This window comes from Eleutherodactylus coqui, chromosome 12, assembly GCF_035609145.1.
Source record: "Eleutherodactylus coqui strain aEleCoq1 chromosome 12, aEleCoq1.hap1, whole genome shotgun sequence".
In the NCBI taxonomy this organism is placed as follows: Eukaryota; Metazoa; Chordata; class Amphibia; order Anura; family Eleutherodactylidae; genus Eleutherodactylus; species Eleutherodactylus coqui.
In genome coordinates this window covers 37,126,336-37,137,799 of record NC_089848.1, presented here as the reverse complement: position 1 = coordinate 37,137,799, position 11,464 = coordinate 37,126,336, and the positions used below count along the sequence as shown (strand labels likewise).

The 11,464-nt window shown below is 50.3% G+C and overlaps 1 protein-coding gene across 1 annotated transcript; it reads right to left on the bottom strand.

Moving 5' to 3' along the window:
- Positions 1 to 209: 209 nt before the first annotated feature.
- Positions 210 to 6,490, bottom strand: SNRPD1 (small nuclear ribonucleoprotein D1 polypeptide). Its single transcript, XM_066584728.1, has 4 exons — positions 6,336 to 6,490; positions 6,167 to 6,243; positions 2,663 to 2,854; positions 210 to 433 (listed from the first exon to the last, which is right to left on the bottom strand). Exons 1-4 carry the CDS (start codon positions 6,347 to 6,349, stop codon positions 357 to 359), a joined length of 360 nt encoding a protein of 119 aa, XP_066440825.1. The 5' UTR covers positions 6,350 to 6,490; the 3' UTR covers positions 210 to 356.
- Positions 6,491 to 11,464: the final 4,974 nt, after the last annotated feature.

Genomic DNA, 11,464 nt, shown 5'->3' with positions numbered 1-11,464 from the left:
GCAATATATAGAGACCCCCCCCCCCCCCTCAGTGTTTCTGGACACGATGGGCCTGAAAACAGACTTTTCTATACATTCTAGCAAACAAATGTGCAAAGTTTCACAACCACGAGACTTTCGGCTGCGACTCCCCGGGCAGCTTGTCCCGCGGCAGGAAGCCTCAGGGCAATCTATGATAAAACCGGGTGAAGCAGAAGCGGAGAGGAGTGTTGGAGCTTTTAACAATTTTATTCAAAAAAACAAAAATGAATGAACCCCCCGTTTGTTGTGAACAAGTTCTAAAGCCATTATTAAAATTTAACAAAAAGATCTGTACAAAATGATGTTTTTTGTCCATGAGCATCTCCCTCGGCAAACTATCGTCTTGGTCCTCCTCTTCCTCGGCCGCGTCCTCTTCCCCGGCCGCGCCCTCGGCCCCGGCCACGCCCAGCAACTGTTTATGGAGGAAAGTGCAAGAAAATATCAGTGAAGACAAAGTATTGAGTCGCTGTGAACATTTCCAGCTCTGTTGCTTAGCGACGCTGGGTATAAACGCAGAGTAATGGCGTGTTTACAGCATTTATTACACGCCCCCTAGAGGCCACTGGGGATTTATCACACAATACACAGTAAAATAGAACATGCTGCGTTCTTGTTAAAGTGCGATTGTTCTCCGTAAGGCCTCATGCCCACGGCCGTGTCGGACAAAGCACCACCCCCTCCTCCCAAAGACCCCAAACTCACCTCTTCAGATCCACCACGCAAGTCCCGTCTGGGGAGCCGGCACGCATGGCAGTGCAGCGTATGATGCGTCAACATGTAATCACGCGATACTTCGGCTGTGCTCACAGCCGAAGTATCACGTGACGGACGGCTTCCAGAAGATTCTAGTCTCTAAATTGATGTTAGGGGGGGTCAACAGGCCAGCGTGTTACCTCTACTCTGGGTTACTCATATCTTAATCTTCACTGATGTGAAAAATCCCTCCGAGATTCATACCGCTTCTCATAGTATCGAAGGTGGTTATAAACTTATGTTCCCAAATTCTTCTGTGTCGTTGCGACTTAAAATTGCCTTTAAGTATTACTTCCATATGTTGTGTCTGACTAGAGAAGTGCTTGGCCACAGGTAATTCTGTCTTATCGTGTGGCAATGCGATCTTGGGAGTTTTTTTCCCCACATTAGTGAAGAATATGAGATGAACCCAGATTAGAGGTAACACGCTGGCCTGGTGACCCCCTAACAGCAATTTAGCAAGTATATGTGCATACTACGCACCAAGATAGAACATGCTGCAATTTTTTGTTTTGTGCGGCTTGTGTGAGAAGCAACATGGGAGGGTATGGGAGATCCCTACTGCATATTACACCCACAAACTGTGTATTATGCAATCAGCACAGGTCATGTGAGCCCGGACTTATTGAGGGTGCACAGAAGACAGTTTAAAAAAATATGCAAAAAAACTGCATGCAAATTTCAACAAAAATGCACATACAAGCCGATCCGTCACTTAAACAAGTTGTACTCCACGAACACCAAGCTCTGCAGCGTTGGCACCGCGGGCCCACGGTCACTGGTGGAAGCTGGACGATTTAGGCAACTCTGCATTCTAGTTCTAGTTCTATTAATCTTCCACACCCTCCTACAAAGTCATCACGTTAACCCCTAAAGCTAACTACCAGGTTCGGTAAAGCAGCTTTCAGAGGTGTAATAACAGTATATGGAGGCGACATCCAAGCCCCCACAATTCACCAGCACTGTAACGCAGCAGAAGATAAACCACCATGACAACAGCTGGAAGCAGCCAAATCCTCGGGGTGGGTGAGGGGTTATCGCAGTCCGTGTGCGGACGGGGGTGTTATATTGGAGCAGCCACCATAGTACTACGGACGCCGTGGTGGAAACGGGGTATATTATCGGGGATTGTATAAGTGGCGCTGCAGTTTGTGCCGCTCATCTGACACGGCAGCCGCACTGGTAAACATCCATCAGCCAAAACCAGGCGAAGAGCAGCAAACACTCATCTTACTCCTACTATAAAGGGGAGAAGAAACAAAGCCCCCCCCATAGGTGGCAGAGCGAGTACACGGACACGACGAGAAGGTTCCATGTGAGCCAATCCCGTTACTGGAGGAGGGGCGGACCAGATCCCCCCAGTCGGTCCTGTACTCCTGAAAGAGGGGGGCTGCACCCCAACTTTCTCTCCGAGGTTAGACCCCCATCCATTGCTGTGTCTCAGGCTGGGTTTACATGACAGGCGTACTTGCGGCGTGCCACCGATCACCATCTTGGCGTGTAAGCGTACACAAGACAGAACGTGCCACAATTTTTCCGGGTGTATGCTGCGCGGCGCGTGTAAGTGGGACAATTAAAGTCTATGGGATTTTACTACGGTGTATCACAAATACTGGTGACACGCAGGGAGCATACGGTCTCCGGTAAGACTCCACCCGGTCCACCATATTCATACAAGTCTGGCCACAGAATATTAGTTTAACGAGATTCTAAACGACCCGGATCTACAGACACGGTGGCACGACTCGTGGGGGGGATGGGGAGGTTTATCCTCTCACACCCAGGAATAATCCTGAACGATGTGGCATGAGATACACAAGCCGCGAGACCCCCACAAGACGCACAATAGAAGAGATCCCACATGCTTTTGATACAAGCCCCAACTTACCGGCTTCCCTCTTCTTCGCCTTCACCTTGGGCTCCACGTCCACCAGCAGGGTGTCGAGCGGCAGGCTGTCCGGCAGGATGAAGTAGCGGATGTTGTTCCCACGGATGCTCAGCGTCTCCAGCTGGACCGGCTCGCGGTTCTTAACAGTCATTTTGACGGCTTTCAGGTGAGTGTTCATACTGACGTCCACACCTACAACACAAGGTACATCTCAGAGGACATGAAGGTGAGGAGGGACAGCAACTTCCATCACAGAAGTAATAAGATGGAGACATGACTCTTCTGCTGACGTCCCGCAGGTGGACCATCACTGCCACAGAAGCTGCAGGTACATTTATTAAATTCTATCATTTAACCCCTTAACCACCACCCAGACCCCGTTCGATGGCGCTGCATTGGAAGCCTGGTGCAGGTCTCCCGTCGTATGGCAGCCTGGCACCAGCTCCGACAGCCAGACTGAAGAAACCGCCGATCTTCACTCTTTAACCTTTTACACACCGCAGTCAGTGCGATTGTACAATGTAACACACTGACAGGGGGTGGGGGGGGGCTCCCTTTCACCCATTGGACCCCTGCCATGTGATCGTGGGGGTCCTGATGGGTTACTATGGCACACGGATGCTTGAATATGGCCCTGAGGTCTGCCAGCCATGGTGGCCTAGGAGGCTCAGTCTCTGGATGACCTTCATGGCCATTCTAATACACTGCTATACCAAAGTATTGCAGTGTAGTAGAATGATAAAATATGGTGAGAATTAGGTCCTCACGGGATAATAAAAAGTTATGGTTAAGAAAGAAATATAAAAACCAAACCCCCCCCCCCCCCCCATTATGTAAAATGGAAAAAACCTATTAACCCATCATCACCGAGCCACACCGCCCAGGGAACGTCACATGACCTCACAGACAACGCAGAATCTTCTTTCCCCTGTATTGTAGAACTTATTATAGGGCCATTAAGATGCAACTTGTCCGGCGAGCGGCTGACTGAGAAACATGTTAGGCGTTATGAACACGACCGTGACGGGCTCCGCAAGCGGAAAACCGCAGTGGAGTCTGTCACGGCGACCCCCCCAAAGACCCCATACTTAACCTGCGTTGAAGTCCCAAATGACACGCTGGTGCACATGTGCAGTACAGCGCATGACGCGCCAGTGGCATCACATGACACGGCCGGCAGTGGGCAGGACGCGTATTCACGCTATACTTCCACTGTGCTACAGCAGAAGTATAGCGTGACGGGCAGCTTCCATCGACTACAATAGAAGCCGTGCGTGCGCATACCTGCGGCATATAGGACACGCCGCGGGTAACTGCATGCTGTAGTATTCCGCAGCGCGTACATTGAGCCTAATAACTGCAGTGAAACGCCGCCGATTTTACACAGCGAAAACCTGGCCGTGGGAATCGGGCCTTATGGAGAAGGAAGGCGACGCCGGGGAGAAAAGCTGAAACATTAGTCGGTCATTAGGGAGCAAACAGGCGGTCACCGAGGGGTTAATATACCGTATAACGGATGCAGAACACCACATTTCAAGGTTGGGGGGAGAAGAGACGACCGCGCAATATTTTTATTTTTTTTATTTGTTAGCCGGTCTCACGGGGCCGTTGTAACGGGTGAGGAGGCGCATTAAAGGGGTTGTCCCGCGGCAGCAAGTGGGTCTATACACTTCCGTATGGCCATATTAATGCACTTTGTAATGTACATCGTGCATTAATTATGAGCCATACAGAAGTTATTCACTTACCTTCCCTGCGCTGGCGTCCCCGTCTCCATGGTGCCGTCTAACTTCAGCGTCTAATCGCCCGATTAGACGCGCTTGCGCAGGAGGGTCTTCTGCCTTCGGGTCTGCCCGGCAGCAGCGGCGTTCTGGCTCAGCCCCCTTCTACTCGCCATCGCGCAGCTCCGCCCCATCACGTGTGCCGATTCCAGCCAATCAGGAGGCTGGAATCGGCACACGTCATGGGGCGGAGCTATGTGATGACACGTAGAAGGGGGCGGAGCCGAAACTCCGCTGCTGCCGGGCAGACCCGAAGGCAGAAGACCCTCCTGCGCAAGCGCGTCTAATCGGGCGATTAGACGCTGAAGTTAGACGGCACCATGGAGACGGGGACGCCAGCGCAGGGAAGGTAAGTGAATAACTTCTGTATGGCTCATAATTAATGCACGATGTACATTACAAAGTGCATTATTATGGCCATACAGAAGTGTATAGACCCACTTGCTGCCGCGGGACAACCCCTTTAACCCCTTCCGGCCCAGAACGTACATTTACGTCCCGCAGCCTCAGAATATGCATGAAGGGAGATCTTGGGGCGACCTTCACACAGTGTGGGCAGCAGCTGTTTATTACAGCTGACACCCGCGGGCAATAGCTGCAACCAGCTGAGCGGCACTATTAACCGTTTAAATGCTGTCAATTCTGACAATGGCATTTAACCCCCCCCCCCCCCCCCCCCCCGACGTCGCAGGGAGCCATGCGGGTGTCATGGCAGCCGGGGGCCTTCTTCTGAAACACCCCAGGGCTGCCGTAGCAGGATGCCCATCAGGCCGCCCCCGTGGGGTGACTGCCTGTCAGACTGCAGTATGCTGCAGGAGCGCTCAGAGCGGCGCTGGTTGTGGTCCCCCAGGGGAGCTGGGAAAAAAAAAATGTAAATCCCCCCTTTTGCCCCATCTAGAATCTATAAAGTCGTACGTATTCTGAATCGGTACCAACAAACTACAGAACGCCTCGCAGAACACGAGCCGGCGCACAAAACACGGCGGCGGAGAAACTAAAGTTCACGCGCAGAAGATGGCGGCAGAAAATAATAAAACTGAGGTCTCTGAAATAAAACAATGTAAAACAGCAGAAAAAAAACAAAACACAAGTTTGTCGCAGTAACCATGGCGACCAGAGAATAAAGGGATCGTTTGTGTCGCAGTTTGTGCGCCGCAGAAACAAGATGGCGGCTCTTTCGTTTTACTCCACTTGGAATCAGTTACAGTTCGGTACATTAAATGGCGCCGCTGGAAACTACGACTCGCAAAACACAAACCGCGGGCAGCGAGGGCGAAATACAGGAGGGAGGCAACACAGAAAGGGGCGGCGGCAATAAAGGGTTAAAAGCGCTACAAGAGGGCGGCACCGCGGGGCGGAGGAGGCCGGGAGGTCCGTGGGGGCAGGAGGGAGCGCGGCGCCAAAGAGCGGCCCCAGTGTGAGGGGCGCAGGGAAACCAACCCTCACAGCCCCCCGGGCCCCCACTGCCTACCGGTGATGGTGCCGTGCACCTGCGTCCCGTTCTTTAGCCCTGCGGTGACCTGTGGCCCCCACGTCCCGTACTTCATGCCTCCCGTTGTGGCCCCCGCAGCCCCCCGGGCCATTGTGGCCCCCACTGCCTACCGGTGATGGTGCCGTGCACCTGCGTCCCGTTCTTTAGCCCTGTGGCCCCCACATCCCGTACTTCATGCCCCGCGTTGTGGCCCCCGCAGCTCCCCAGGCCATTGTGGCCCCCACTGCCTACCGGTGATGGTGCCGTGCACCTGCGTCCCGTTCTTCAGCTCCACCGTCACCGTCTCGTGGCTCAGTTTCATCAGGAACCTGCGGGGACAGAAGCCTCGTGAGTCCAGCGGCTCTCAGCCCTCCTCCCGCCCGATCCCATCCGCCGCCATCGGCCGTCCGCACGCGCTTACCTGACGAGCTTCATGGCTGCCCAGAAGCCGCGCGATGCCGCCGCCCTCACAAAAAGAGCCGGGAGAGCGCGCCGCGCCGGAGAGAGCACAAATAACCGTCAGAGCGGAAGCCGACAGAGCGCGGGCTGCAGGAGAGACTGGGGGCGGGGCGGCTGCACGCGGCGCTGCTCTCAGCTATGTCCGCTCTGCTGCGCGCCGCCGCCATTTTGTAGTAGCCTGATGCGAGGAGGGGCTGGTGAGCCTCAACGGACAGGTGGAGCTGTCGCCATTATGTAGTAGCCTGATGTGAGGAAGCAGCTGATGAACCTCTACGGACGGGGAAGGCATATAGTAATATTCCGCCACACTTCTGCTCGATTCAACCCAAACAGCCAATCACTGTGAATCAGCCAAAACAAACAACCAATCAGGTTGCTGGAATTGTGAATCAGCCAACCCAACCAATCAGGATGTGAATGGAGCAGAAGTGTGGAATATAAATCTATGCACGAGGAAGCTGCCGCCATTTTGTATTAGCCTGGGTTGTAGCAACAACTGGGCTACAAGCGCTTGGGTGCGGCCCGAGCCATATGGGGCCTGAGACCTCTTGGTCAGAGCGGAAGGCTTCGTCCGCATAGACCGCTGTAGCTGAGGAAGCCCACCTCAGGAGCAATCAGTGCAGAACAACAGAAACCTTTCAGTGGCCGTGAGAGTATGGAGCGCCCCCCGCAGGACCCAGAGACCTCTACAGAGATAATGGGGCAAATGTACTAAGATCAGCACTTCCAGCGCCAGTCTTAGTATAACCACCCTTGGCACATGACGTACCCGGCCCATGAAGAGGCACATCTCAGCACGGGAATGTCCGACCCGGCACACATTTCTGGCATCATGGAAGCCAGTTTTTGACTTCTACATAAATGCGTTGGCGTGGGCGGTCGCCCGCTCCCAACAAGCCCAACTAAACTGGTGAGGCCAACGCAGACAGGCAAAAATGTTCCATATTTTTGTGTAAGTCCCTTGTGCAACAATGTGACTTTTTACACCAGAAACTGGCATAAAAGGCGTTATAAACCCCCCCCCCTGTGAGTGATGGAGGAGACGGCACCTGAGTCCGCAAGGGCCAACGAGCCGAGAGACGGGCCATTCATCTCTAAAGCCCCGCACTCGGAAACTCCCAAGAGTCTGAGGGCGGCCAAGTTAGTTGTGGTTCTGCTGAGCGCCGCATGGTCATCAGCTGAGCGTACATGTATTCAGGATGAAGAGAAGCCGCTGACACGCCGGACGATCCTTTAGTGCCTGGCGGCGGCTTATCTACCCAAACACAAAAGAATCATCCTGAACCTCCCCCAAACAGATCAGTTCATTGGCTGTGCATCTAATATATAGGCCACCCTTGGAGTTGAGGCCCATTTACACGCAATGATTTTTTTGCTATCAAATGCTGAGCGTTTACACGTAAAAATAATAGACATCCTCGCCATGTCCCTCGTCTGCTAAGTAAACACTGTATAAGTTAGCTCAGGTGCGCATGTGTATATGTGAAGAACCTCTTGGCGGGAGGGTTTTAATTAGTGCGAAGAAAAGACCCTTGTCTTCTGCTACATGAGTCATTGTGTTTAGATGGGCAAACAATCACTCCTGTCACGGATCGACTAATATGAGCACACTCGCTGCTACCAACTTGTCACAGTGGAGCCTCAATCGACCAATCTAGCGGGATTGTGAGTGTAGAATCACCAGACTACAGGTGGGTTTGTAACCAGCTTTCACGGGGTCCTGCCACATGCAGACCGAAAGCGCAAATCCCCCCCCCCCCAACCTAGTCTAATGTACTGCAGCATGCCGCACTCCACAGTGCTGCTTGTACACACGCCACCACCAACTTTTACAGGTAAACTGGAACCCAGACTTATGAATTATGAACTAAAACTTTGCAGTTATGGTTCATTTTAAAGCAGACAAGGCTTGACTAATAAATTGCAATTTGTTCTAAAAAAAACTAGCAGTGCAAATATATATATATACATACAAGGATATACGAAAAGGTTGTTACACAGGAGTATAAGGGTGTACTGGCATAAACAACAAGATAGTATTTTAAAATAAAAGGAGAAAGATACCAGATTTGGCATATCCAGCTCAAGATTCTGATTCATTTGGAGTCAATGGGAAAATCCTTACGCTAGGCATATCTCCGAAGGTCTAACAAAATTCATTCTGGTGTCCCAGTTTTAAAAGTTTCCCTGAGGACACAGCTTCCCCTGCCCCCTCTGATGTAATTCGGGAGCATTGAGGTGGGCCATGTATCCCTCGTGGAAAAAATAGGAATGTAGTTTACTGGTAATTCCCCTCTTCTAAGTCATCATGACAGCATATGATAGAGGTTGCCCTCTGGAGTCCTGTGGGGACAGGAAACGCAAGAGCATAAAAGAACCCCCCCCCCCACACACACACACACTTAAGCACAGAAGGTGAGCTTTATTGTGTTCACCACACCTTCAACAGAAAAGTACATTCACACATTATTCTCATATGAAGAGATTTAACGTTTTACAGGCAGGGGTGGGGCCCGGGGCCCATATGCTGTCATGATGACTTCAAGAAGGGTATTTAACGGTAAACTAAATTCCTATTTTCCCCTCGTCATCATGACAGCATATGATGGAGCAATACTAAATCATTAGAAGGGCTTAGGGCAGGACTACAGCTTGTAACACCTTTCCAAAGGCCGTATCTTGATTGGCTTCTATATCAAGTCTATAATGTTTCACAAAAGTGTGGTTACTAGACCACGTGGCGGCTCTGCAAATTTGGTAAGTGGTGGCGTGAGCCTTTTTTGCCCAGGAGAACTTTATTGCCCAGGTGGAGTGGGCCTTCAGGAGGGGAAATGCCCTAGGACTTGTAGACCTCTTGAATAGCCCATCTGACCCATCGGGCGATCCTGTCTTTAGAAGCGTTTTTTTCTTTGTCCGGACCATAAAATTGAACAAAGAGTTTATCAGATTCCCTAAAGGAATTGGTTGCCTCCAAGTACGCCAACACTGCCCTCCTAATGTCTAAGTTATGGAACTTACGTCCTTTCTCATTTTGGGGGTCTTGACAAAAAGAAGGGTTATTGTTTGACCCACTGTGGAAGTCCGTTAGGACTTTTGGCTGGAAGAAGGGATCCAGTGTAAACATAATTTTGTACGGATGGACCATCATATAGGGAGCTTTATGCGAGAATGCCTGTATTTCTCCCACCCGTCTAGCTGACGTAATTGCTACTAGGCAAGGGAAGGGATATTTTGTACGGAAGGGTGAAAATTGATAAGTCCAGTATAGGCTCGAAGAGAGGTTCACAAAATGATTGTACAACTAAGATCAAGTCCAAGGGAGGGGTAGTTTTCCAAATAAATGGATGAAGGCTACTAGCACCCCTAAGGAATTTTCTGACCCATTATCCGCTAGGGAAAGAAGGCCCCAGGGCCACAACCAGGCCTGGCATCACTGACAGGCGAACTGGATCTCCGACAAAGAGGGAATTTAACAGAGGGAACCAAGGCCTCTTGGGCCAAAAGGGAGATATCATTTTTACTGCAGTCCTTGATTTTTGGACCTTCCTTAATATGAACGATATCAGAGCAGGAGAAAAAAAGCGTATGCTAAATCCAAGACATGCGAGAGGGCGTTCGTGCCTACTGCCCGAACCTTCGCACCGCGAGAAAAGCATAGATGACATTTGGCATTTCTTCTGGAGGTGAACAGGTCTGTGGCTTTACACACTCTGTAGTAACTCGAACACCTGGGGATGTAACTCCCATTCTCCGGGATCCACTTCCCTTTCTGCTGAAATAGTCCGAAGTCACATTCTCTTATCCTTTTACATGAAAGGCCGACAGAGATCGATCGGTTCAGTTGCTCCGCCCAATGTAGGATCTTCCCTGCCAACTGCTGCAGAAGAGGATTCTTGGTGGAAGCCTGGTGGCGAATAAGTGATACTGTGGTCACATTAGCTAAGAAGATCTTAACATGTTTCCCTACTAACTGTGCATGAAGGCTGCGCAGGGATTTCCAGACCACGTTTAATTCTTTAAAGTTAGAGGTATTGGCTACCTCTTGGGGACCATTGTATCTGCCTCCCCTGTAGAGCTGGCGTCAGTTGTAACAACTACTGCAGGGTCACAGTTCTATTCGGTGGCCTTAGCGAGATTATCAACTGACATCCACCACCACCTTCGGTGATATGGAAATTATCTGGTTTAAGGAAGCCTGATTCCTGTACCACTTTTTAAGGATAAAGGCTTGTAACTCTTTGCTATGGAATTGGGCCCAAGGTATAATACCAATACAGGATGTCATAAGGCCTAGGACTTGCATGGCTTCTCTAATAGATACTCTGGGCTTTTTATGGAGGGTTACACATGTATCTAGGATATGTTGTCTTTTGTAGGAGGTAAGGAAGAGCATTGGAGGTGGGAATCCAGAATGACACCTAAAAATCTTTTTCTAGGCTCAGGTTCTAGACTGGACTTCTGAGTGTTAATGAGCCAGCCTAATTTCTGCAGTGAAGGGAGAGTAACCTCTAACTGAGAATTCAAGTCTGTTAGGGATTCCGTAATGAGGAGGAAATAGTCTAGATAAGGGATAATGATTATCCCTAATCCGCGCAAATATCCGACCATTTCTAACACAATTTTAGAAAAAATTTGAGGTGTGGAGGAGATCCCGAAGGGTAGACAAACTGGAAGTGGTGAATCGAACCATCCATCTGTAATTCAAATCTCAAATATCTTTGAGAGTTGGGGTGAATGGGAACATGATAATAGGCAGCTTTTATGGTGGCCATAATACTATCTATGCTAATTAGCGGGGTCGTTGTTTTAATCATTTCCATTTTCAATTTCCTGTACACGATAAACTCATTTAGGCCTTATAATTTATTATGGTTCGATAAGAACCATCTGGTTTTGTGACAAAATAAAACCCTTTCTGATGGTCTCCGTCAGGAACGGGAATGGCGGCCCCTAACATTAGTAGGTTCCGAATCACTATATGCAAGGCCTGTTGGAGGGAGGTTATTACAAATCTGGGGAACAGCGAAGAGAACTCAATCCTATAACCCTCTGATTTTAAACGTAAGACCCATTCATTAGTCGTAATGTTCC